Below are 26,649 nucleotides of genomic sequence, written 5' to 3'. Positions count from 1 at the left end.
TTAAATTCATATTAATTATACATTGTATGATCCTAACAGCTTGAATGTAAACATTGCAAACATGTATTTTCCCCTTTCGATGCCACTGTAAGCCTTATTAACATTAATGGCTTATGTGTCAGTATTGTTTGTTCTGTTACGGATGTGTGAACTCTCCTTTTTTCATGTGCATTAAATGCAGAGACTGAATGGTGTCGTTGCTTGTGAAGCAATATTTTTGATGTCGAGACTATTAGCGGGTTAAATCAAATAAATTATGTTTTTTTGTATTTGAGCAAAAATAGAGATTATCCCACCATTTAACATTTTCTCCTGTATGTCACTCGAGCCATACCTTTAAATGTCTGTGTTTCAGTGGAGAGACTCAAATTGTAAATATGCCATGTGTGTGTGTGTGTGTTTTTCCTTATCACAAAGGTGTGGCATGTCATAACTACAAGGCATTTACAAATTAAATGTTTATAAACAGCTGTTGTATTATTTGTGAACCAAATGGTAAAATGACTACAGACCTCGTTGAACTTTAAGACTGATTTGTCTGTAAAAGTGTACTCTTCAGTCTAGTGAAATGTTAAAGAGAACAATATAATGGGAACATTAGATATCCTACATTTATGGTTTTATTTATTTAATTTTTAACAATTGAAACTTTAATAACACCTGTTATTGTTACACCACTTTATATTTGTAAAAGGTATCAGACTTTAGTATAACTTGCAGTACAAGTTGATGGTATTAATGATGTAATGCGGTATTTGGTACATATACATCTTACAATCACTACAAACAAATTATAGAAATAAAAAAAAATAGTTAAAGCAGAAAAACTGCTGTTTGGGATTCCACAATTTTCAAATTCAGTTGCGGTTTTAATTTCATACGACTCAATTTGAGGGCTTTTATTTTGAAAAAGGTACCGGAAGTACATAAAGTATTTCCGGTGACCATCTGCGATCGCAAAAATCGACAGGAGTGCTATCTTAGGGGTGATATCCGCCTACCAGTCAGCGGTTCCCTCGAGCGCTTTCTGAATCTAATTAGTGGATCACTGGGAGGAATTGGAACACTCCATTTGAAGAGTAATCGAAAATCTGGAGTCTTGTGTGTCGAAGTTGTTGTGGCCAATTAAACCGATCCATAGATATCGCTAGCTTCGTTAGCGCGTTTATCCGGAGGGAACGCTTTTAAAGTGAGACTGCTGAACCGCTGTAATGAATATGATAAGAAACTGATGATCAAACGCTGTTCACGTCCCGAGACAATCGATCAAGTCGAAATTTCGGCTGCTTCACGTTATTTATGCTCTTTTTTTTTCTTTTCTTTTTTACCGCGTAGCGACATTCAGCGGGCTTGACAGGTCTGTGCTTCAATTAAATATTTTTCAATCCCCTCCCCTTGCATCACTGGATATTTAGATGCAAAATACGAGGGCTGCGACAGACAATAATAAATTATATTACGATCCTTTTAAAGCTGTTACTTTGTTTATTTTAACATTTGTTTACGAACGGACACATCTATCTTATTAGGCTGCCTCGACGGGCATCATGAAATCCTGACTTTTAATTATTTAAAAAGCTGGCGGTCTGTCAGAAAATAAGCTGGTTTCTGCAGCGTTTCGGACGCCCATTGCTTTTTGCTTTGAGTGGCGCGAGCGTCAGCGCGAGGTCATGCGTGCCGCTGCTGAGCAGCTGTCAATCACAATTGCTCGCGAGAGATCGCATTGAAGCGGCTTCTTACATTGTTTTACGGTACCACAACACTTTCTGCAGCATTTCACAACAGAGACGGTCGACTTGTCGCTATCGCTTGGAGCGTATCGTAGTAGTAGGTGGAGGGAAGGCGGATTGACTGGCCAAACCCGCCATGCCCGGTCCGGTGAGCAGCAAAGCACGGGTGTATGCTGATGCCAACACTGTGAAGAGCAAGGAGTACTGGGACTATGAAGCACATGTGCCTAGCTGGAGGTACAGAGATGATTAGCCCATATAGAGATTATTTTAGCATGATTTCCTTGCAAAAAAAAATAGTACCGTGGTTGATTGAATGGTACTTGATTGACTAACATGTAGTAGAGTACATGGTGACCCAGGATACTTAAAAAGCACAGTAGTAGTATGTTGACAAAAAAAGTGTCATCATGATCTTACCACATTACTTATTAAATGGATAAACTGTTTTGCACAATTGTATTCATTTCGTGCTTATTGTGTCTTACTCAGCAACCAGGATGACTACCAGCTTGTACGAAAGCTCGGAAGAGGCAAATACAGTGAAGTGTTTGAGGCCATCAACATTAACAGCAACGACAGGGTAGTTGTTAAAATCCTGAAGGTAAGAATGCCTGGTCTCTCATTGCCTGAGCATCAGGTGGAAGCAATTTCTTAAAGGGGTCATATGATGCTTTTTTAAAGATCATTATTTGGTGTAACAGAATATGTTGACATGCTTTAATGTTCAAAAAACACATTATTTTCAAATACTGTACATTATTGTAGGTCCTCTATGCCCCGCCTCTCTCAAACACGTCGTTTTCAACAAAGTCCCTCCTTCCGACAAACACAGTCTGCTCTGATTGGCCAGCTGACACAGTGCATTGTGATTGGCCGAACACCGCAAGCACTCATCGGAAATGTAACGCCCCTTATCATAATCGCGAGCTTCAGCTTTCAAAATAAATGTAAAGACAGAGCTTGAAAGGGGAACAGAGTGGCGTGACAGACACAGTGATGAAGCTGGTATGTGTTTGCAGTATACAAGCCACGGTTCAGATAGCTGCCTCCACTGTGATGTGACCCTGTCTCTCTCTCACTCTGTCACACACACACACGATGTGCAAAACTCCGCATTTGAACAGTCAATAGCAAATACTTAAGCTAATAACAAAACAAAACAAAGATTGTCAGAGCAAAGTCAGAATTACTTCCTCTCCTAGGTTCACGAAACGTTCTTCCATAAAATGCATTGCTGTTCTGTTGTAAGTAATCTTAAAGATTCCTAAATGCATCTACTTTCAGAAGGCCAAATAAAGTGCTTTTGCTTTCGCCTAGAAACACACAGTGCCTCCCTGACATGGCTGCATCAACACTAACTGCGGTTACTGAAACGACGACGCTAAAGATTCCTAAATGCATCTACTTTCAGAAGGCCAAATAAAGTGCTTTTGCTTTCGCCTAGAAACACACAGTGCCTCCCTGACATGCTGCTTCAACACTAACTGCGGTTACTGAAACGACACCTTCTTTCTTTGCGTGCACATTTGGGTTTAGGCACATTATGCAAATATTTCCACATAGTGAGGTAGATATGTGGGGGTGTGTTAGAACGAGCCATTTTAGGGGGGCGTGGCAGAGTCTTAACTTTTTGATAAAGAATATCTCTTTGGTTTTGAGAACATGCTAAAACATGCTTGAAGTTCAGGAGCTGATGATGTTTGTTATTAAGCGGCAAGGATGCACAGTTGAGTTTACCCTATTTAATGTGCTTTATGACTGTGCGCTAATCGATGTGAATAAAAGCTTAAATCTATTTGTCTTCTGCTGTGTTTATGTCTCTTTGGAAGACTTTGGATGACACCACTCAATTCACATGGATAACCTTTACAGTATCTGTTGATTACATAGACTTCCAGTGGTTGGACAGAAATGATGAGACAATATTAACGTTTTTTTTTTTTCTTTTCTTTTTTGTAATTTTCATTTTTAGCTGAACTAACCTTTTATTATTTTTTTCTTTACTCTTGCAGCCTGTTAAGAAGAAGAAGATTAAGCGTGAGATCAAAATTTTGGAGAACTTAAGAGGAGGAACCAACATCATTCGTCTTGTAGACACAGTGAAGGACCCTGTGGTAAATTTAGCTGTAATAGTATATGCAGCGGTTTTCTACAGAATGCTGTTTTTGCAAAATTAGGCTTAACTTATTTAAAAATATGACATAATATATTATTAGCAGGCCCATACAGAAAACGTGTCTGCAAATTTCTATAGAATTGTATTTTGGATTTCGCAAAATATTTACCATTAAGACTGTAGTACCTTTCAGCTCCATTTAACACATTGTATCATATTAAATCAATTACAGAATTGGCAGATTTGTTTTCCAGTCTCCAAAGCATAACTGCTTCTAAATTTGGATTAATTTGTGTCAAAATACTTAATCAAGGAAACCAACAGGCAGTGTCTATGTATTAGGGTTCATATGGTTCGTCACAATATGATATGATATTGATTCTCTTACCTAGCAATACGATATTTGCAGATACCTCAAAAAATTCTACGATACGATTTCGATACAATTAGATTCTGGGGTATATCGATCCGTGAGATCAAAATTTTGGAGAACTTAAGAGGAGGAACCAACATCATTCGTCTTGTAGACACAGTGAAGGACCCTGTGGTAAATTTAGCTGTAATAGTATATGCAGCGGTTTTCTACAGAATGCTGTTTTTGCAAAATTAGGCTTAACTTATTTAAAAATATGACATAATATATTATTAGCAGGCCCATACAGAAAACGTGTCTGCAAATTTCTATAGAATTGTATTTTGGATTTCGCAAAATATTTACCATTAAGACTGTAGTACCTTTCAGCTCCATTTAACACATTGTATCATATTAAATCAATTACAGAATTGGCAGATTTGTTTTCCAGTCTCCAAAGCATAACTGCTTCTAAATTTGGATTAATTTGTGTCAAAATACTTAATCAAGGAAACCAACAGGCAGTGTATTAGGGTTCATATGGTTCATCACAATATGATATGATATTGATTCTCTTACCTAGCAATACGATATTTGCAGATACCTCAAAAAATTCTACGATACGATTTCGATACAATTAGATTCTGGGGTATATCGATCGATTTATCGATATTATGTACCTATTTTAAACAACCATCTACATTTTTATTAACTTACGAATGCAATCAAAACATATAACATGAACATTGATCTGAAATTTGATCTCAATTGGGACATTCACAACAAAAAATAGGCCTACACTTTTTGTTTTTTAAATAATAAAGAAAAATAAATAATTGGGGGAAAAATCAAGTCCCATATGAGATCAGTAATCTTATGACATGAGAACAGTCAAGAAAGTGTTTCAGGCTTCTGTGCTTATGTGCAATGTGTGAAATAGTGTAAATCCTCCTTAGGAAACAACAAAAACGAGGTTTGAACGAGAATGTACACGTTGATGGTAATGCATAGGTGGACATTGTGAGAAAATGTGGACAGTGCCAAAATAAGTTTCCTATTAATACTAGAAGTATCGATATTTTACGCATGGCATTGATGCATCGTATCGTTAGACATTTGATTGATGTATCGATCCATAGCGATGGATTGTTACACCCCTACTATGCATTAGGGCTGGGCAAAAAATCGAATGCGATTTTCATGCAAATATCGTCAGTAAAGCCGCTTCTGGTGATTGGTAGTAAATCTCCAGCACGTGCTTTCAGATGGAGCGCTGGTTGTTTTGTTCCAACCACCCATGTAAAAATTCAGACTAATAATATCACCATACTCGGCCACACGTCACGTCACCTCACTCACTCACTCACTTTAAATAATTTGCTAAATAAATAATTCCTAAATAATTTGCAGATGTATGACTACAGTTTGGACATGTGGAGCTTAGGCTGTATGTTAGCCAGTATGATCTTCCAGAAAGAGCCATTTTTCCATGGTCAAGACAACTATGACCAGGTATGACTTGTCATTCTTCTATGAACCTTTTTACAATATCTAGGTCTTAAAATACTCAATATGCTAACAGCAGAATCTTTCCCACAGTTGGTCAGAATTGCCAAGGTTCTTGGAACAGAAGAGCTATTCAGCTACCTGAACAAGTATCACATTGAGCTGGACACACGTTTCAAAGATCTGCTTGGCCAGTGAGTCTGTGAATTTATTGACAGTGTTTTTCACGATGGTCAGTTTTTAAGGATCTTTGTACAAAGTTGTTAGTGATGCACATAAATTTTGATTTCTGTGTTAACCAATAATTTTGTTATGATGAGTAATCGGTGATTTTTTTTTTTTGAGACAATCTTGTTCTCATCTTTAGATCTACAGAAAAAAATAAAAACATAAAAACGTTTCATGCTTTTGAACCTGAAAAAATAAAGAAACTCCCTGATACTATCTACTAAGGCCATACTGGCAGACGATATACACATCGCTATATAGTGGATTTCCAGTAGTAGTGAGCAAATGAATTCTGCATATTGATTTTAAATTGCTAGCGTTTTAATCTTGAAGTTGCAAACATCTTCAGGCAGACACGTAAGCGCTGGGAGAACTTTGTTCAGCCAGAGAATCAGCACTTGGTGAGCCCAGAAGCTCTGGATTTGCTGGATAAACTCCTGCGTTACGATCATCAACAGAGACTGACTGCCCAAGAGGCCATGGAACACCCCTACTTTTGTGAGCCAGCTTTCCTTATCTGCTTTGATTTATTGATTTTCTCAAGTTATTGTTTATTATAATATACACTACCAGTCCAATATGAATGTTTTTGAAAGAAGTCTCACCAAGACTGCATTTATTTGATCAAAAATTACAGTAAAATAAATAATATGGTGAAATATAATTACAATTTAAAAGAACCATTTTCTTCTTTAATATAATTACATGAATGTATTTTGAGATGTAGTTTATAAAGCTGAATTTTCAGCAGCCATTACTCTAGTCTTCAGCGTCACATTATCCTTCTGAAATCACTGTTATATGGTGCTTTGGTGCTGAAGGAACTTTTTTTTTTTAATTACCAATACCGAAAACGGTTTTTGCTGTTTAATGTTGTTGTGGACTGTGATAACTGTGATAGACTACCATTCAAAGGTTTGGGGTAAGTAACATTAAAATGATCAAAAGTGGCAGTAAAAACATTTTATGAATCATGTCCCGAAAGATTTCAGTTTCTATTTCAAATAAATGCTGTTCTATTTCAAATAATCTATTTATCAAGAATCACGGTTTCCACAAAATATTGAGAAAAAAAGGTATCAACACTTGTAATAATAACCAGAATTAATAATTGAGCAGCAAATCAGCATATTAGGATGATTTCTGAAGGATCATGTGACACTGAAGACTGGGGTAATGGCTGCTGAAAATTCAGCTTTGCATCAGAGGAATAAATAACATTTGAAAATATAATCAAATAGAAAACAGTTAATTTAAATTGGAAAAAATGCGTTTGCTACTTGTGTATAAAGCTAATACCACAGACAATCAGTGTTTAACATGAATACAAGAGGTAAACAATAAATAAATAGAGAAACTGAAAAACTAGTAGAAGAACCTAACAGGTAATTAATGAAGTGCTCATAGGTTCACGTGTGAATTCTCATATAAATACTGTCAGGGTAAATCATTTGATTTAGTGCTCACATAGTTCTGCCTTGTGTTCAGATATCAATAACTAGCATGTTGGGATGAGCCCATTACATTATGAGTGCAGTTAAAATACTACATGACCATCTTTCATCTTGAGTATGGTGGTGTTCGGAATGGAATACTAGTTACTGCATACAATGTAGTCAATTAAAAACAGTATGAAAGGCAATTTTCTGTTGTCTTACGATGCATGTTTAAATCAACACGTGACATCCAATTGTCAACTCTGAAATAATTACAACTATTTTGCATTTATATCTTATTTTGTTCAGTCTAATCAGCTAATGAATCAAGCGAGAAATCTTTTGGTTCGGTCATAATACTGGAAACAGAAGGTTAAGTCAAGCCCACTGCATTACAGTACTGCAGACTTTGGCATAATGTACTACATTTATGTATTCATAAAATTTGCATAGTGCACACAGTATACTAAACAAATTGCATGAGTATGGTAGTATGCCATTCCGAACATATCTTAAGTTTGCAAGAATCCAAACATGTCTTTCATGCCTGAGAGTCATATGGATTTAAAACAGACAATCATTGTATTTGTAAACAGACTTGCTGAGTAATATGGCAATTAATGTAGCAAAATACTACAACAATCATTGGACACAACCAAGCTGTATGTAATTCTTTCTATGGATGATTATCAAGGATCACATTTTCATGAAAAACCATCCAAAATTATATCAATCAGATGCAATTTTTTTGGCCTGGGGAAAAAAAAAGGTTTTGATATTTTTTTGCAACTCTTCATGGAATGAGCTCTTGAAGCTCTGCATCGCTCAGTTCATTCACTGCGACAATGTGGTCGAGGTGTTGAAGATAACGATCTTCATCCTGCATGAAGTGAGGAATCCTAGTTCCATTTAGAACAGCCAAATGCCGAAGTCTGTCCACATCTTCATAGGAAACCTAAAAATAAGAATTACATAAATTGGTATGTATATACATTATCAAAGGAATAGTTTCACAAATTCTTCCTGAGTCCATCACAATCTCAATATGCACAGTGAGGAAGCTGGCCAGCTGGACTGCTTTTAAACAAGTACGAAAAGCAGAGGTTGCAGTGGCAACTCTCCTACAAAGGTGTCGCATCACATTAGCACAGGTATTAAAGACCACGAAGGGCGCCCTCAGAGGAACACTGATTATCTCTAGATAGAATACTAGCATTTCATAAGCCCTGATGTAGAAAAATTGTGTCAAAGGGGGCAGTTTTTTCATTAGTGTAATTTTCTTTTTCATAAGGTTATCAATGAATGTTTTGTTGAAATGAGTCAGCCTTGGTGTCTTTTTGCATTGCTTGCTATACTAAGTTGAAGGGGAAAAAATGCGTTTGCTACTTGTGTATAAAGCTAATACCACAGACAATCAGTGTTTAACATGAATACAAGAGGTAAACAATAAATAAATAGAGAAACTGAAAAACTAGTAGAAGAACCTAACAGGTAATTAATGAAGTGCTCATAGGTTCACGTGTGAATTCTCATATAAATACTGTCAGGGTAAATCATTTGATTTAGTGCTCACATAGTTCTGCCTTGTGTTCAGATATCAATAACTAGCATGTTGGGATGAGCCCATTACATTATGAGTGCAGTTAAAATACTACATGACCATCTTTCATCTTGAGTATGGTGGTGTTCGGAATGGAATACTAGTTACTGCATACAATGTAGTCAATTAAAAACAGTATGAAAGGCAATTTTCTGTTGTCTTACGATGCATGTTTAAATCAACACGTGACATCCAATTGTCAACTCTGAAATAATTACAACTATTTTGCATTTATATCTTATTTTGTTCAGTCTAATCAGCTAATGAATCAAGCGAGAAATCTTTTGGTTCGGTCATAATACTGGAAACAGAAGGTTAAGTCAAGCCCACTGCATTACAGTACTGCAGACTTTGGCATAATGTACTACATTTATGTATTCATAAAATTTGCATAGTGCACACAGTATACTAAACAAATTGCATGAGTATGGTAGTATGCCATTCCGAACATATCTTAAGTTTGCAAGAATCCAAACATGTCTTTCATGCCTGAGAGTCATATGGATTTAAAACAGACAATCATTGTATTTGTAAACAGACTTGCTGAGTAATATGGCAATTAATGTAGCAAAATACTACAACAATCATTGGACACAACCAAGCTGTATGTAATTCTTTCTATGGATGATTATCAAGGATCACATTTTCATGAAAAACCATCCAAAATTATATCAATCAGATGCAATTTTTTTGGCCTGGGGAAAAAAAAAGGTTTTGATATTTTTTTGCAACTCTTCATGGAATGAGCTCTTGAAGCTCTGCATCGCTCAGTTCATTCACTGCGACAATGTGGTCGAGGTGTTGAAGATAACGATCTTCATCCTGCATGAAGTGAGGAATCCTAGTTCCATTTAGAACAGCCAAATGCCGAAGTCTGTCCACATCTTCATAGGAAACCTAAAAATAAGAATTACATAAATTGGTATGTATATACATTATCAAAGGAATAGTTTCACTAAAAAAAAAAAAAAAGAATATTTCTTTAAAAACAGTAAGTGTGAATAGGACCTGCCTTGCCAAGAGCGGTTAATATCTTAAAATCAATGTTTCTCCTGTGGCGTAAAATCCTTAAAATTCCATCAAGGTAGACCTGATCTTTACTGAAGCAACCTGTACACACAAACACACATATGCAAAAACATATATACTACAAATACAGAGAGGCAATATAAAACTAGATAAAGTTTGACAAGACAAACAATGATGTTGGCTTGAGAAATCCTGGCCAGAATGTTTGAAGTATATGTAATATCTTGAAGGTTTTAAGCCTGAAAAAGTGTTATGTATGTATGTATGGATGGATGGATGGATAGATAGATGAGAATGTTGGCTTTCTCAAGTCAACATCATAAAATGACATCACATATTAAAAATATTTCTCAGTTCTATTCTTAGTGATTAGTTCACCTGGTTTCGAGGTATCTGTCTGTCCTCGTTTGGCGCGGAGGCAGTATTCCCAACGTACAGCAGGATCTTGGACAAAGCGAGCAATATGGCTGAACAGTTGGCTGAAGCTCATGTTTGTGGCATGGTATACAGTATAGTATAGCAGAGCGGCTCGCCACAGGAAGGGCTGTTTCCGCAGCAACACACTGTGAAGACTAGCAAGCCCCTCTTCAGTAGGATTAGCCGGTTTCAGTCCAAACTGCTTTCTCCCAACAGAAGTGGCCCATGGCTGCATGCTGTTATTCACACCCCGTAAGTAATGTGTGCCTGGGAGTGAAAGTCATAAAATTGCTGGAAGGGCAGGTTTTGCAGACAAAAGACTATACAATTAACATCAAGAATGGTCAGTTATCAACTAGATTCAACCAGAAGGATGTCAATACAATATTTCTTGTATAGCAAGATCAATGTCGTAACCAGCTGTGACCCAGCTAAATCAAGTGCTTTGCCCGCCTAGACCAAATGCAAAAATGCTACATAATGTCACACAATAACAGCCAATCAGAACATAAATGATATTTAATATACAATCTAGAGTTCTGCAGGTATGACATATTTTTGCAGGCCAGAACACGAAAATCCATCAGCCTACAATCAATGTTTTTTAAATGCATTTTTGGCTAAATGAAAGGTCTGTGGTTAATACACCCTTGAGATTTTTTTAAGCCTTTACTTGTCTTGAATATGGTAGTTGCTTACTAGTATCTAAAATGGGACTACAGAGGTTGTCGGGGACATTAAACGCCATCTTGCTAAACAGGAAAGCTCAACTGCTCACTAGTTTCACAGCCTCCTATTTATAATCACATTCTTGCTAACTCATACTTTGAGGGAAGATGTGTTTTAAATAAAGACTTAACAGTTTTCAGAAGCTTAATGGTGGTGACGTTGAAGTCTAGCAACAGTGACATAGCTTGTTTATTGCCTACATTTAGCATTTAACGTGTACAAATCGTAAACTTTTGTTAGTCACAGAGCTTATTTTCTGCCATAATCCAAAAGCCAGTGGAAAATCCTATTGGATTTTTGTCAAGGAAAACAGGGTGATGCAAACATCTGGGCTGGCCTACAAAAAAACATTATCACAGCTGCACTGCATTATGTCAAGCAGCATTTTGTACCAAATAGATTTTAGGGCTACACAACAGCAATACGAATGAAATGACTGAAAAAAAAAATTTTCAAAACACTAATGCACAGACACTTGAACTTGGATATCCACACACCTCACCAACACAGCCCTCCTTCTGTAGGTACTTGCGTGTGGCTGCCCACACTTGACTCTTCGGTAGCAAGCTGCCCCCTGTGACTTCTTCAAAGTTTTCATAGGTCTCATACTTCCTCAACACACACTCCATAATCCCAACTGCCTAGAAAAAGGCATGAGGTGAGACAAATGGCAATAGTTTCAGGACTTAACACGATGGCTGTGTTCCAAACAGGCGTATTCTAGTGAATTAAAAAAAATAAATACAAAAAAAAGTATAAAAACATATATTTGTTACTTGAAATAAATACATTAACTGGAATAAAATATTTTGAAAAAGCAAACTTATTTTATTTCAGCTGGTTGCTAAGCATTCATTTCATTTAGTTTAACTTGAAGTACTAAAATAACAAATACTGAAATAAAAAACTAATAAAAACTATATAAACATTTTAAAAAACTAATAAAAATGACAAAACCACACATCGAAATTACTAAAACTTTAAAATGAAAATGAAAGTGGAAAATGTAAAAATAAAAACTAATTCAATCTATTAATAAAACTATAATAGTGTCTCAATGATTCTAAAATAACACTGATTCTCAAACCTAGCAAGCTGTCAGCGTAAGCAACATTTTAAGCCACCATAACTTTGCTCCCAACGTAAAGCAAATAGACAGCATATTTATGCATACTTCTAAGCTACCCTGTTTTATTCAAAACCTAAGGAAGTACTGTATGTTTCTTTTGCATGGAAGGCAATCCCAGAATGACAAGCTGACTAAAATGGATATTGAAATGTTGATACCGATTTCATTTCAAACTGAAAATATCAAACTGATTAAAAAGTCAGTATTTTACTTGTATGATTTCAAACTTATTAGAATACTGAATCATTAGCTTAGCAACATGCCAACATTAAACTCTACAGAAATCAACTGTAAATTGAGTCTCTCATGCGCTATTTAAATGGCACACAGAGTTGCTCCCTACATAGAGTGTTCCAAATCAGTAACTTTTGAGGTTTCTATTTCCATTAAGGCGCAGTCACATTATTGAAACTTCTGCAAAAATTAGTGGGCAAAAAAGCTCTATTGTCTATTGTCAATAGTGTAGAGATGTATGAAGCACTGCTCACACAGAAGTCACTTTCAAACCAAGCTGCTTTCTGTTGGTCAACGTGGCGAATCTGCAATACAAAATCCCTCACATAAAATCCCCACTCACGTTTCCTAATTGAAATGACAGGATTTTTAGTGAAAATTCACAGAACAGCGTAAATGTCACTGCACATTTAGAAGGCGGTTGCTTACGGAGACTGTTAACAGTAAGGCGGTTCACTGGACTTTGGAACACACCGAATTTGTGTATTTTCAACATAAAACCTACCTGGGACAGAAAGAGACTGGAGCCCTCTCTGTACTTCTCCAAAACACTGATGGGCTCTAGGGAGGCATACTCAAACTGGGGCTCATACTGATAGTTAGACTGAAAAAAGGTCTGACGCTCCTGTTCCAGGTTTATGGGACGAAGAGCCACAAGCAGACATGGCCCACGAGGTGTTGAAGGCGAAGGAAGTGATGCCATACCCCTGGCAATATATGGCAAGGAGGTTGCAGGCCTCATTTGACCCCTGCCAGCACGTTGGGCTGTCGTGGAGTTCATTGTGCATGTGCTCTCACTCCGGCGAAGCCAGTTTCCTGGCCCCAAACTAAGGCTTGTCAGGCTTCGCATGGGTGGAGAAGGGCCACCACTACGCCACGGTGGCTGTATCACCTTCTGCACTGGCTGCGTTGCTCTAATTCGCTGTGGTTTTATTTCCAGACTAAGTGGCCTTCGATAAGGTGGGGGTTTGGAAGGTTCCCTTGGCTGCGCAGCTTCATCTTTATTTCTACCTTCCGTCTTCTGGAGCCTTCGCTGAACTTGGGAGCAGCCATCCCAAGTGGTACAAGGCTGCGCATGAGGCCCATTGCGGGTCGATTTGTCTCTTTGGGTGATACTGCTGGTCCTGGCTCTGATAGGTTTGGGTTTCTCTGTGCTGGGCTCTGGTTCTAACATTTCTGAGACATTCTTTGCGAGCCCTCCTCCATTAGCCTGCTCCATGCAGTTTTCACTCAGATCCAGCACCATTGCTACATCCACACCACTGTCCACGAATGCTGCACACCTGAAGAGAAAAACATTCCTCCATTTCCTGATTCAACGATACAGAATACACAACAGTATGCGTAAAATGATTTTAAATATAAGGATTCAAAACTCTTTACGCAAACAAATAATTTAGAATTGACTCAAAACACTTTTGAAAAGCTGGCACATCTTGCTATACTCCAAATGAATGAATGAATGAAAATGAATTTAAATCATATAGAATTTGGTTGATTCTTATAATTATTATGTATGCAGATTTATAACCTCCTATTAATTTAGAGACTACATGTGAATATTTGTACTTTTAGAAATGCATCTGTCATGCAGCAGGGGCTTTTAAAATACATAGTAAATAGTATAGTAAATGCAAAATGTTCAATAAAAATGTGTACAAAAAGTAGTGATCGGTTTAAAACCTTGTGAAAACATCCTGAAGGAATCCTCAAAGAATCCTACTGCGTGAACTGCACTTAATATAGTAGGATTCTTAGAGGAGTCTTTCATTCCTAATATAAAAAGTCAGATTGGATACTGTACCATCTTTATCATATCTACTATTGGGATAAGGTCTTGTTATTGGACAATAAAAGTAAATTATACATATAACTTTATGCATTTAAAAATTATGAAATTATGATATACATTTAAAAAAAAAAACTACATTTTTTACATTTATAGTCATAAAAGGGCATTTATTCCGTTAGCAATTATAATAGATCTACTGGGAAATATGTGTTTTAAAAGGTCTCGTTTTAAGCACATTGGAAAGAATAACAATAAAATCCACCTCGGTATGGAAATTCCAATATGATTCCTATTTCTGGTTAATTTTAAAAAGAATAAAGTGAGGCTATTGCTTAAAGAAAATTATGTCAGTGCATAATAGGTGCATGACATCAACAGCTCTTGACAATACACTGCCGATTCACCACGAATGAGACATCTTTAACTAATAAAGCAATAAAAGACGCAACACATACCACGCAGCGCTTCTTATCAAATAAATGAACTTCAGTTCATGTTGGAATTCCGTCCATAATATCAGCAGCAGTTCTTCAACTTCTGTTCAGTAGGTCAGACGGCTGATATGGAGGAATAACGGTACATGACGCCGGGAATACTGGGAGTTCGGGATGGCTGGGATTGCGTTGCAGCAAATGACGCGCTGGCGCATCTGAATGACCTGTCCACGTCGCGACGCGTTGCTGTCAGTGTGCGACTGTGCGTAAGGACGTAAGGGAGTCTAATTCCTGTAAATGTTTCTCAGAATAGCTAGTTTTATTTTTTACAGGCAGTTTCTCTGTAGATACATAAACTTAAAGCTGTTGAACATTCCCACAATTATTGCCTAAGAAGAAAGATACTGCTAAAACACAAATGTTGTCACTGATTTTAAAATAGGCTACCCTTTATGATTTGCGAAATAGGCTACTATCTAAAGTTATTTCCAGAGGCGGACAAAGTACTCAACTCCATTACTTGAGTGAAAGTACAGATACTGCTGGTCAAATATTACTCCATTACAAGTAAAAGTTGTAAAGACAGATTTTTACTTAAGTCAAAGTACAGAAGTACTTGCTTTTAAAAGTACTTAAGTACCAAAAGTACATTTCCTTTTTTATGTCAATGCACTGTTTTATTGTTGTATGTAATACTTGCAATACTTCTGAAGCAACTTAGAATACATTACACCTGCTGAATACACTGTCTAGCTTTTAGTATCTTTGAAATAAAGAGCTTTTAGAATGTTAAAAACCTACGGGGGAAAATAATAATAATAATAATTATTATTTAACACCCTACCCACCCCCACAAAAGCAGGATGGTAGTGATCTCACACAGCTCTGACAGTGTGTGTGCACACATCTATGTGTACATTCATCCACATTTGAACAGAGTGGACAATGAAATCCTGTAAATACAGAGTGATGAGGAAGAAAAAAAATCAAACCTGCTTTAAAACCCAGCAACACAACTGTAGCTGTATCACTTTACAACAGCAACACTGCTTTAACAAAAAATCAAAACAGCAAGGCTTATTTGACATCAAAACAAAAAATTTAAAAATGCTGTCTAATGGCTCTCGTGGTACTTTGATGTCACACACAGAACAGTCTGTGCAGTGCTGCTTCAAGTCCAACACCTATTGTGTTTTAATAAGACGATGCACAACAAGTCTTCTGTGGCTTTATAGGTAATATTTTCACTTTTTAATTAGGAGATGCACAACAGTTCAAAAATACAATTTAGCAAAAATAGACAATGTTGTGTCTAATATATTCCACAATATTAGCTTAAAAAAAGAAAGTCACGTTTTAGAGAAGAAAAAAATCACCCACTGACTTTCAAAGCTGCTACATAATAACGACTTTCTACTACGAGGACCTTGATAGAAATGTAGTGGAGTGAAAAGTACAATATTTGTCTTTCAAATGTACTGAAGTTAAAGTCATAAGTTCCCAGAAAAAAGAATACTCAAGTAAAGTACAGATACTCAAAAAGTGTACTTAAGTACAATACTCAAGTAAATGTACTTAGTTACTGTCCTCCTCTGGTTATTTCATACAATAATAAAACACAAAGAATTCAAGAAACGTCTTTAACTGAATTGTTTGAAATTACAGCATATGTGACCATCTCTATTTTAGGAACAGTTCAATCTTTCAGTTAAGATGTACCTTCATTTTAGTATTTGAGTCTAGCTTGAATCTATAGCATCTCAGTGTGTTTCCGTAGTGTTCTCTTATTTACCCAACAGCTATTTAAATTATTTAAAAAGAAGACATTTATTTATACAAAGAATAAATAATAATTTTTAAAAAAGTCATTGAGATTGAGATGAACAAAGGAAAACATCCAAAACAAAGATATAGTTTCATATATTTATTTTTTGTATTTTCATTATAATCAAAATCTGAAAATGCATCTTGAACATGAGTAAAACAACATATGACATCAGTAAAAATGTGAGATTTATTAAGAGTTTAAATAGGCACATTCATTTGTTTAATATTTATAGCTGGTAGGTGGTTGCATGTCATAAATTACATGCTGATGTAATAATTAGATTTATCTTATCTTAATCATATTTTACCTAAAACTCCTTCATTCTGCTAAAAAATCCTTGAATGATTATCTCATGTGACTGGATCCTTTAGCTTTGGTCTGGTTGTCTGGAGGGAGCGGTTTGCCTAAATGTTGTGCTGTGGTAATGCCATGGGACTCAGAAGCATACTTCTCTTTCACCTCTGGTCGAAGACTAAATCATCCTTGGAAAGTAAGGTCAAAGTGTTTGGTCGGAGCAAATGACAGAGGCTTTTCGGCAAATACACTATTCAGTCTTTCCTGCCATGCGTCTAACATGGCATTTCTCACATCTGGAGGTGAGTGCTGGACACCAGAAGATCTGGAGGCAAGGACCTGAAACCCGCAAAAACGCAGCACTCCATTCTGTATGTAATAAAAACACAATTTGTTTGTAATCGACATTTCAACTGGTATAAATGTTATTAATAACAGTTAAAAATTGTATTTCTCAAAGATGCCATATCATATACATTTGCTACATCATTGTAAAGTACATTAGGTGCATCCCAGTTTGCATACTTATGCACTATATTATTGCATTTTGTAGTAGAAAAAGTGCAAGTAGTGTGTTTACATTGAAAATTCCAAAAAAGAAAAAGTGGAGTTTAAATACCCGGATGATGCACTTAATTAACTGAGAAAACAAAGTGTGTTGGCCTAATGTTGGATGCTTCATACACTCAACTATCAGAGCTTTAGTTACATAGTGGAAGGGGAGGGGCTATCAGACTCCGATGATGATTGACAGAATAACCTTATAAAATTAATTCACTACACAGTTAAGTACATAAGTGCATATAGTGTACATTATAGTGCGTCATTTTTGACTGATTCACACAATTCATGCTACGTTGCTGTTCATACTGTTAAAATCGGACTGAAATTTTAGAGACATTTTTAAAAACAAACTTCGGCTGCTCGTTTCTAATATATTTAGATCACACAATTCTCACTTTTTTCTTGCAATACTGAGAATTACGAAAAAAAGTCACAAATCCCTTCTTTTATTTTTTATTCCATAGCAGACAAAAAAACTGAATTCACAGAAAATAAGTCAGACTTGCAAGATATCAATTCAGAATTCTGAGATGCAAACTCAGAATTGCGCAATTTTGAGTTTCTCACAATTCTTGCCTAGGCAAATTACAGCTTCAGAGAATTGAGACGACAGAAATGATGAGGAACAGGCTCACTGGAGCTCATTCACTAACCGTACATATGCACAAATTTGTATTTAAAACCTGTGTACTTTCATGAACAAATCATAATTCATCTGTAACTTTTGTACTAAAATGTACAAAAGTAAAATCTAAAATATGTGACAACCCACATGCCGTATGGATATGGAATTCAACTCTGATCCCTTAAATACATGATGACTTGTGCACAAAGAGCTGTTCTTGCAGCTTAATTTGAATAACTAGTCTGTTTAGGAAGGAATTTTTAAGTTCTGAAACTAGCACACTGAAAATTCACCTTTAATATTTTTACCTCACCTGTAAAGGCCAGAGGGCTACGTTGAAGTCTCCATGGATGCCATCGGGCTGAAACATGGACTCCGTTCCCCCATTGGTGAATGAAAGTATGGCCTTCTTATCCTGGTGTGAATAGTGGATGACATTTTAAATAAATCTGATCACCATTAGAATTACAAAAACAGAATCTTTCCTTGGAATCAGCAATGTAATGAACACAAAACAAGCTTTGGCTCTAAAGATTCAGACCTTAAAAATGCCGTTGTCGTCATACATCTTCTGCAGGGTGAAGGCAAATCCTTGAGTTAAGACTCAGTCTATCCAGCCCTTCATGATGGCAGCAGGTATACTAAACCAGTAGAGAGGGAACTGTAAATATAATCCAAATCATATTATTTTTCTGAGATCAAAGTGAAATGTATACTCTGACACGTGTAACTGGGCAGCACTGGGAAACTATTACCTGAAAGATAACCAGCTCTGCCTGCTCCACCTTGTGCTGTTCTTCTGCAATGTCATCTCATCGTTGCAAATAAAGTGCTCAGGATTCTTCAGATAACCTGCAATAATTACAGTAAAACAGTGGTCCTGTGTAATTGCAACAGTAGTGCATCTTTTTAAGCACCTATACTATAGTAGCATTTTAATATATGTGCACTTTGTATTTTCCTTACTTTTATACATGCAGTACAAGTGTACAATTGCAAGATGTTTAAGGAATAAATTTTTTTTCAGCAAATCCGTACCCATAAATAATATCCTCTGCAGTAGCTGAGGCTTTAAAGTTCATAGCATAGAGGCCTCACACTAGACATAATAGCCTTGCTTTGTCAGAGCCTGAATCGCTACGTCACATGCAGTAACGTTGAATGAGGCGGGACTCTGATGGGCATAAACAATCAGTGCTGTCTTCTGTGCTGTTTACATACATACACAAGTGGAAAGAGAAAAAGTTCATTGGTATTTGAGATAATTTACCCACAGGATGGGTTGTGGCACTTTACCCAATAGTTTTCCTGTAAATGTAACAACAATAACCGGTATAATGTAGGCTTTTAACAAAATTATAGCTAATGAAATTCCCCCTAATAGGGACAAAAGGTTTGGATAATAGAATGGATGACTTCTGAAAAGTTTTATTTGAATATACAATTCAGACAATATACAAGAACAGTAATGGTATACACAATGATCTGAAGGATATGTGTATTCAATCAAAGAAAGGTTTTCCTATGAATTAATTAGAGAACAGTCCATTTCTCTGGGCATTATGTGTCTTTCTTATGAGGAAAATGAGGGAGTTTATCCCCCGCATTCCTTTAGGCCATAAAACCAGTGATATCATGATTAGTTGTCATGGTGACCAAGGTGGGGGATGGTGTTCAGCAGAAATCCTGGCATCCAGTATATTGAGTGAGGGGACTGTGACGATTTGTTAATCTAATGAATAATTGATTTGTTAAATCAAATAAAAATTAGTAGACGCTACATAACTTTGAAGGCATTTTTTTAAATATTAAAAAATGTCAGAACAAAATAAAGTTCGAACTGAAGAATTAAAAAAAGAAAGAAAAGAAAAAGTAAAAACTGACTGCAGTTGACCTTACAGAACTAGGCTAATAGTACTCAACATTCCACTTATAAATGTTGCAGGGAAATACAGTTTAATAAAATTTCAATGGCCAATTTTCATAAACAAGTCCTATTTAAAATTCTGAACAAAATCAAGTTCAAAACAAAGAAGAAAATCAAAAATTTTTGGTCTAAAGTTAATGAAATATCATGTAGAATTACAGTAAAATTATACTTTATAATTATAAGAAGGGGTGAGCCACTGGCTCAACTTACTCCTAGACTGTCGGCTCAAATTAGACCCACTCCGACCATTTTTACAAACTTGTATCATCCAGCAGTTTAGAGCTAACATCATGCTAACAGTATAGCCTCATATGATAACTTCCTAAAGCACATGCGTGATATTTTTTTCAGATTTGTCTGTAATTGTTCAAACACAAGAAGCATGAGTTCTTGGAGATAAAAAATTCACGCTGAACAGCAAAAAACGGTTGTTGTTGTTTTTTTTACCTAAATGTAGTTACAAATTATTCCATGGGCCTCTCTCCATCACAGGGTTAGTAAAATGGTTAAATCTTCAAACATATGTTCAATTTTGTTTAAGGTTGTCTTGTAGATGTATATGGTTGATACAAAATGCTATATTCAGTTCTTTACAGTAAAACACTAACTGTCTGTTTAAATAATCTAAAATAAAGCATATATAAGAGTATAATAAACATGCATGTGCTAAAGGAATGCAGCACTGGTATTTTGCTTCAGGGTGTCACACACATGCACTGCTTTTTACTGTACGCTCACTTGCTGCTCTGTGTGAGATATGACATGACCGAAAAAACAAACAAAACAAAAAAACACTCTTAGCAGTGTTATATAAACTATATACTAATATAAATCTTTGTACAGTTATATGTTTTTGTACACAATCAAACTAATTTTTTGGCCTACAGTAATTATGCAATATTGAAGTCCACTTTGCTCAAAAGGCAAGATGTTTGAAGGGCATGATGCTTCTGCTTTTAGTGGCTTTGCAATTAAATTGGGGATATACTGATATTTAAATCACTGAGTAAAAAATATCATGCATAATGAGTTTCAGCTGATTAAAACAAGAACAAAAGCAAGAATGTTCCATTAAAAGCTGTCAAATCTATTAGCATATTGCTGCAAGCAGTCAAAATAAGACACTGGAATTAGATGTAACACTAAAAACACAAAAACTGGTTTGTCAAGTAGGTTGGTGTCCTTTGATTGCAAGGGATTTGAAGATCAGGTAGAGCAGGAAAGAAGCCAGAGACCCAAAGGTTTGGCGTAAATGGTTAATATGTTGAATCCTGTCCCCAAAAGGGGAAAAATAAGTGTCATATGAGCTAGAGTCTCATCAAGTGGTGCATGCGAATTTCTGTTGTCTTGACTATCTCTCTGGCTACCTGTATACACATTTTTAATTAGATACTGCTAGAATTCATCTTATATTTGTCTCGCATGGCTGCCAATGCCATAGACAAACAATAAAAGTCAATCTTTAATAAAAAAAACCCAGCACAGCCATTTCTGGTTAGGTGAAAAGGCAAGAGCACAGCACTGCAAATAAGTCTACACACATATGAGTATATTTGTGTTACCTGTAAAATATATAAACATCCTTAAAACAAGGTACATTTACTTGAGAAGGAAAAATTGCGTGATAATAATGTCGTTTTAGATAATAGGGTGAATAACGGAAAAGTAGGAGAGCTGCTGAAGTGGGAAACAAAAGGACAAAAAAAAAAAGACCAGGCTGATTAATATTGTATTTAGAAATAATTTTTTTTATTTATCTTTTTTTTTTTCTTACATTTACAGTTAAGTACTGTTGTTTTATTTAAAACCACTAGGTGTCATACTTTGACAATAAAGCTGCACCAGTTTGCCATTGTGGTTTGGGGTCAATGAAAAAATTTAATGACTTCCTTTTTATCTGCATACATTGGGGATATTTAGCTGTTGGTATTGTGTGAGACTTAAACTTGTTCAGATATTTACTCGAAAACGACAATAAATAATGAATGATTATTAATAAATGAATAATAAATAACTGCAGTGAGAAGACTATTGCATTCTGGGAATAACCTGTTTATTGTCAACAATGATTTATCATTATAAGTGCATGAGTGATTCGTATCTACAATACAGAGATGTTGTAGTTTTCAATTAAAGCAGAAAGAACAATACATTACAAATTGTTTCTAATAATCACTTGAAATAAGCATGCAATCTGTCAATAAATGAAAACTGAGAATTATGTAATCTGGTTTGGATTGAGCATGCGCAAACCATGTTGTTTACTTGAGCCATAAAGTTGCAGATTTCATAAATACCCAACAATAAAAATGACATATGAACGATAACTTTAAGAGAATAACATTATAAACGGGTAAAAACTAGTCAAAATATACAACTATCGATTTATGCACATTTTTCAAGCAGGCATATTAGCAAACATACATGCAAAAATATTCAACTATTAGCCTAAAAGCAATGATTTATCACTTACTTTGCATTTATGCAGAACACCTTGAAAATAGAATGATTTGTCTCGGCAGACCAGCCAGATTTGTAACTACAGGGTGGATCGCGTGCGACCGGCGGCCTCCATGCTGATTCTGTGTTGTCATAGTGGGGGGAACTACAATAAAGGATAAAGTTCATCAGCAGATGCCAGCGGTGGTCTTTTTACAGTGTGAATGGAATAGAAATGTAACCTAAACCTGTATGTAATCTAAACCTGTCATAAAACGTACAAAGAACATGAAGAAGAATGAGCTTTATTGCCAGGTATGTTTACACATACGAGGAACTTGTTTTCGTGACAGAAGCTTCCACAGTGTAACAGAATGACAGTGACAGAACAAAAAACACAGATAATAAAAATAGAACAAGTAAATAAGGAATAAAAATATATAAATTGACAATTGTGTGTGCAGGTATATTACAATAGACAGTTTTTTTGTATGTACAGGTACTGTATATTATGTGCAAATTTGAGGTGTAGGCTGAGTATGAGTGTTAGATAAATAAGTGTATGAGTGAATAAATAGTGTGTGTTCCACGGTTATTGTCAAGTGTTCATGAGATGGATGGCCTGAGGGAAGAAACTGTTCCTGTGTCTGGCCGTTCTGGTGCTCAGAGCTCTGTAGCAACAGAAGAGTGTGGCAACAGTTCAAAGAGGGAGTGTGCTGGATGTGAGGGGTCCAAAGTGATTCTGCCGGCCCTTTTGCTCACTCTGGATAAGTACAGTTCTTGGAGAGAAGGGAGGGTTGTACCAATGATTCGCTCAGCAGTCCGGACTACCCTCTGTAGTCTTCTGAGGTCAGATTTGGTAGCTGAGCTGAACCAGACAGTTATTGAAGTGCAGAGGACAGATTCAATAATGGCGGAGTAGACCTGTCTCAGCAGCTCCTGTGGCAGGTTGAACTTCCTCAGCTGGCGAAGGAAGTACAACCTCTGCTGGGCCTTTTTCACAATGGAGTCAATGTGAGTGTCCCACTTCAGGTCCTGAGAGATTGTGGTGCCCAGGAACCTGAATGACTCCACTGCAGTCACAGTGCTGTCCATGATGGTGAGTGGGGGGAGAGCAGGGAGGTTTCTCCTGAAGTCCACGGTCATCTCCACAGTTTTGAGCATGTTGAGCTCCAGGTTGTTGAGACTGCACCAGACAGCCAGCTGCTCGACCTCCTGTCTGTAAGCAGACGCGTCACCGTCCTGAATGAGGCCAACGAGTGTGGTGTCATCTGCAAACTTCAGGAGCTTGATAGAGGGCACAACTGCGGAGCACGCCACGGAGGCAGCCATCAGCGTCGGCGCCATCTTTTCATGGCGCCGACATGCTTAATCTCAAAATAATAATAATAATCATCTAAAAACTACAGAGTTGACATTGCATAAAATACACAGAATGTACAGAATATATCAACAATACACTCAGAGTGTTACAAAGATAATGTAAGTTAGCATAAATTTAACATATGTTTGTGATGCCCTTTAATTTTAATTTCAACCTTTGTTGTTTCATTTTAATTATTGCTGTCTTCCTGTTTGTACTTGCAAAATGTGGGGGAAAGAACAACAAAACATGGTTCGAGACGGTTGCCACCCCAAAAATGTATTCACTGCTGGTAGTTTGATGATTGAGATTTCACTCCTTCCAGAAAGAAGCATTTTTATAGATGTGCGGTGATGCTGCACAACACTATATTAATGTATATTATTAAGAGAATATTAAAGTTGGTTGCAAGATACAGAAGAATAAGTTTAAAGGTGGTCGCACACGGCATGTGAAGTGCATTATATTTGTCTTACATAGTTGTTAATGTTCATAATGACTTCACCCTAGCTGGAAGAGTGTGAATATATATATATATATTTAAATATTCATCTTTTTGTGCACTGAATAAAGTCTATGTTTCATACAGAGATATATGTAATAATATAGATTGCACTTACTCTTTCTGTTTGCGCTTTTACAGCAAAACCTTTCTGTCCTTTTTTTCATTCTTTAAGTGGATGTTTTGCCTGTAAGGTGATTCGATATTATCAGTTTACACAGGAGAGATGCTTAAAATACTGTGCTTAAAATACTGTTGGCATTACAGTGGATAGAGCATGTAAGACCAATAGGGCAGTCGTGGCCTAATGATTAGATAGTCGGACTTGAAACCGAAGGTTGCGAGGTTCGAGTCTCAGGTCTGGCAAGAATTGTCGGTGGGGGGGAGTAAATAACCAGTGCTCTCTTCCACCCTTAGTACCACGACTGAGGTGAGACCCTTGAGCAAGGCACCGAACCCCCAACTGCTCCCCGGGCATCACAGCAATATGGATGCCCACTGCTCTGAGTGTGTGTGTGTTCACTACAGAATATAAATGATGGGGCTTACAGTAGTATTTTTGTGGATACCAGCACACATTGGGATCAAAGAAAATGAAATGGCAGATTAGGCCTGGCGCCAAGAGGGGGCATCCATGAGCCATGCCCCTCCAAACGAGTTACTTTGCCTCCCATCTCCTCTCTGCTGAACGTGATCAAAATCAAAAGTGAAAGACACACAGGAAGCCAGCATGCACAGAAATTCATTTGTATGCTATTGCAAGCTTTCGTGGTTGTCAGACATTGCACGCTTCCATTCCACTGTATTGCATTCCATTCTATTGTAGATGGTCAATGCACCAGTGGTATTGCACTAGTTCATTGATTGCCAACTGCCAATAAACCCTAAAGAAGAAGAAGAAGGTGATTAGATTCAGTGAGAAGATTTTGGACTGTTGCCTTGAGTGTGAGAGCACAACAGTGTTAAACTTTTTATCCTGTGAGCATCATAGCCTGCTTAAAATAAGTGGTTTACAATCGGGTTGAGGTTTCCTGATCAACTTCTGTGAAGGTTGAGTCACAGTTACAGTTTTTCTTGATTGCTAAAACACTATAACCAGGCTTTTGAACTAAAATTTCAAAACCATAACGCCATTTTTCAAAAAGCCCACCCATTTTGCTGAACTATAAACACTATTCCCCTGCTTTAACACATGAGTCAGATTTGGTGAACTGTTACTGCAAAACTCTACACACAAATCCCTACATTTCCCAGTGCTTACACCATGTGGTCATTTAGAAAGCACTAGCATTCAATACTGTTCACTCAAGTCAGCACAGCTTGAGCTCAATTAGCAAACAATTACCCAGGTGGAAACACTAAGAGTCAAAATTGAACACACATCAATCAGATCCTTCAATAAATAGATAAAAGGGCCCGAATCAGTTCACTGCGCTTTGGAACAATTATGAGGGAGGCTGGGCAATGAGTACAGCCAAATTTGAGTCGCTTCACCGTCGCCTCCATCAGAACCTTCAGGGAGGAAAACGGGTAGGTGTACTTACAGTAAGACTGCTCTGTACAGTAACTTTAGAGTGCATACACTGTTGCACTACGCTACTGTAATAAAGAAATGCATCAAATTAAAAAAAAATTAAAAAGAAATGCAATAAATACAGATAGAGTTTCAGTATGTTTCCATTTTTTCCTGTAAAAAGGATGTGTTACAGTAATTTTGTAGGACACCGAGACGACCACCTGGTGGAGGCAAGCTAAGGCTTTTGTCGGAGGAGCAAGAGAGGGAGCTTGTAAACATGGTCATTGCCAATAATGTAATTCGCCTGCGAGAGATTCAAAGTAGAATGTGATTGAGGATAATCATCATTTTCGAGGGATAAATGCCATCAGCCTTTCCACAATTGATCGTATCCTCCGAAAGCACCGGTTCAGGATGAAACGGATGTACCGCTTCCCTTCTGAACGAAACTCTGACAGAGTGAATGACCAATGAGTGGAATATGTTCAGGTATGAGTTTTGATATCGTATGAAGTAGTGTACCATCACAGTATAGCAGTTTATGCTGCCATTTGTGCCCTCTTGAACTGTGCTTCAGGGCTGTGATGTACTCTACTGTGTTTTGCAGAGAATCTTTGAGATTGAAGGCCGGAGATTAGAACATGGTAATAAAATATGACAAAAACTCAGTTTAACTGTGTCAGAACAAATTCAGCTTGATAATGTTAGATAACTTTGATAGAAAGGTATGTAATGGATTACAATCAACCAAAAATTATTCAGACAGTATGGCAGTATGTACACAACTATCAATACTTAGTCGGGCAACCTTTAGCCTTAATGACAGTCTGTAGTCTCCTGGGCATGCTGTCAT

General features: G+C 36.7%; 2 protein-coding genes and 1 pseudogene across 2 annotated transcripts; 1 reads left to right on the top strand and 2 right to left on the bottom strand.

The window, feature by feature from the left end:
• Positions 1-950: 950 nt before the first annotated feature.
• Positions 951-6,502, top strand: LOC107600363 (casein kinase II subunit alpha'-like). The gene is made up of 6 exons (XM_016292235.1): positions 951-1,967; positions 2,223-2,334; positions 3,746-3,847; positions 5,612-5,713; positions 5,801-5,901; positions 6,285-6,502. Exons 1-6 carry the CDS (start codon positions 1,867-1,869, stop codon positions 6,493-6,495), a joined length of 729 nt encoding a protein of 242 aa, XP_016147721.1. The 5' UTR covers positions 951-1,866; the 3' UTR covers positions 6,496-6,502.
• A 1,886-nt stretch (positions 6,503-8,388) lies between these two features.
• On the bottom strand, positions 8,389-14,972 carry LOC107600362 (uncharacterized protein KIAA0895-like). The gene is made up of 6 exons (XM_016292234.1): positions 14,757-14,972; positions 13,015-13,792; positions 11,644-11,787; positions 10,379-10,694; positions 9,984-10,081; positions 8,389-9,868 (listed from the first exon to the last, which is right to left on the bottom strand). The coding sequence occupies exons 2-6, from the start codon at positions 13,753-13,755 to the stop codon at positions 9,707-9,709; spliced, it is 1,461 nt and encodes a 486-aa protein (XP_016147720.1). The 5' UTR covers positions 13,756-13,792; positions 14,757-14,972; the 3' UTR covers positions 8,389-9,706.
• Positions 14,973-16,773: 1,801 nt separating this feature from the next.
• LOC107600370 (NAD(P)H dehydrogenase [quinone] 1-like) lies at positions 16,774-22,576 on the bottom strand (annotated as a pseudogene).
• Between the last annotated feature and the right edge of the window lie 4,073 nt (positions 22,577-26,649).

This window comes from Sinocyclocheilus grahami, unplaced genomic scaffold (genome assembly GCF_001515645.1).
Source record: "Sinocyclocheilus grahami isolate Dianchi unplaced genomic scaffold, SAMN03320097.WGS_v1.1 scaffold282.1, whole genome shotgun sequence".
NCBI lineage: Eukaryota > Metazoa > Chordata > Actinopteri > Cypriniformes > Cyprinidae > Sinocyclocheilus > Sinocyclocheilus grahami.
Note: the sequence above shows the minus strand (reverse complement) of the source record. Positions and strands in the feature narration are given on the sequence as shown.

Bases quoted from the DNA above. Each gene is read 5' to 3' on its own strand.
- LOC107600363 (XM_016292235.1), top strand. From the start codon at position 1,867: ATGCCCGGTCCGGTGAGCAGCAAAGCACGGGTGTATGCTGATGCCAAC. The intron at 1,968-2,222 runs GTACAGAGATGA...TGTCTTACTCAG, and splicing joins GCACATGTGCCTAGCTGGAG to CAACCAGGATGACTACCAGC. The intron at 2,335-3,745 runs GTAAGAATGCCT...TTACTCTTGCAG, and splicing joins TAGTTGTTAAAATCCTGAAG to CCTGTTAAGAAGAAGAAGAT.
- LOC107600362 (XM_016292234.1), bottom strand. From the start codon at position 13,755: ATGGTGCTGGATCTGAGTGAAAACTGCATGGAGCAGGCTAATGGAGGA. The intron at 11,788-13,014 runs GTAGGTTTTATG...GCCTTTTTCTAG, and splicing joins CCAGTCTCTTTCTGTCCCAG to GCAGTTGGGATTATGGAGTG. The intron at 9,869-9,983 runs GCAGGTCCTATT...TCTTATTTTTAG, and splicing joins TATTAACCGCTCTTGGCAAG to GTTTCCTATGAAGATGTGGA.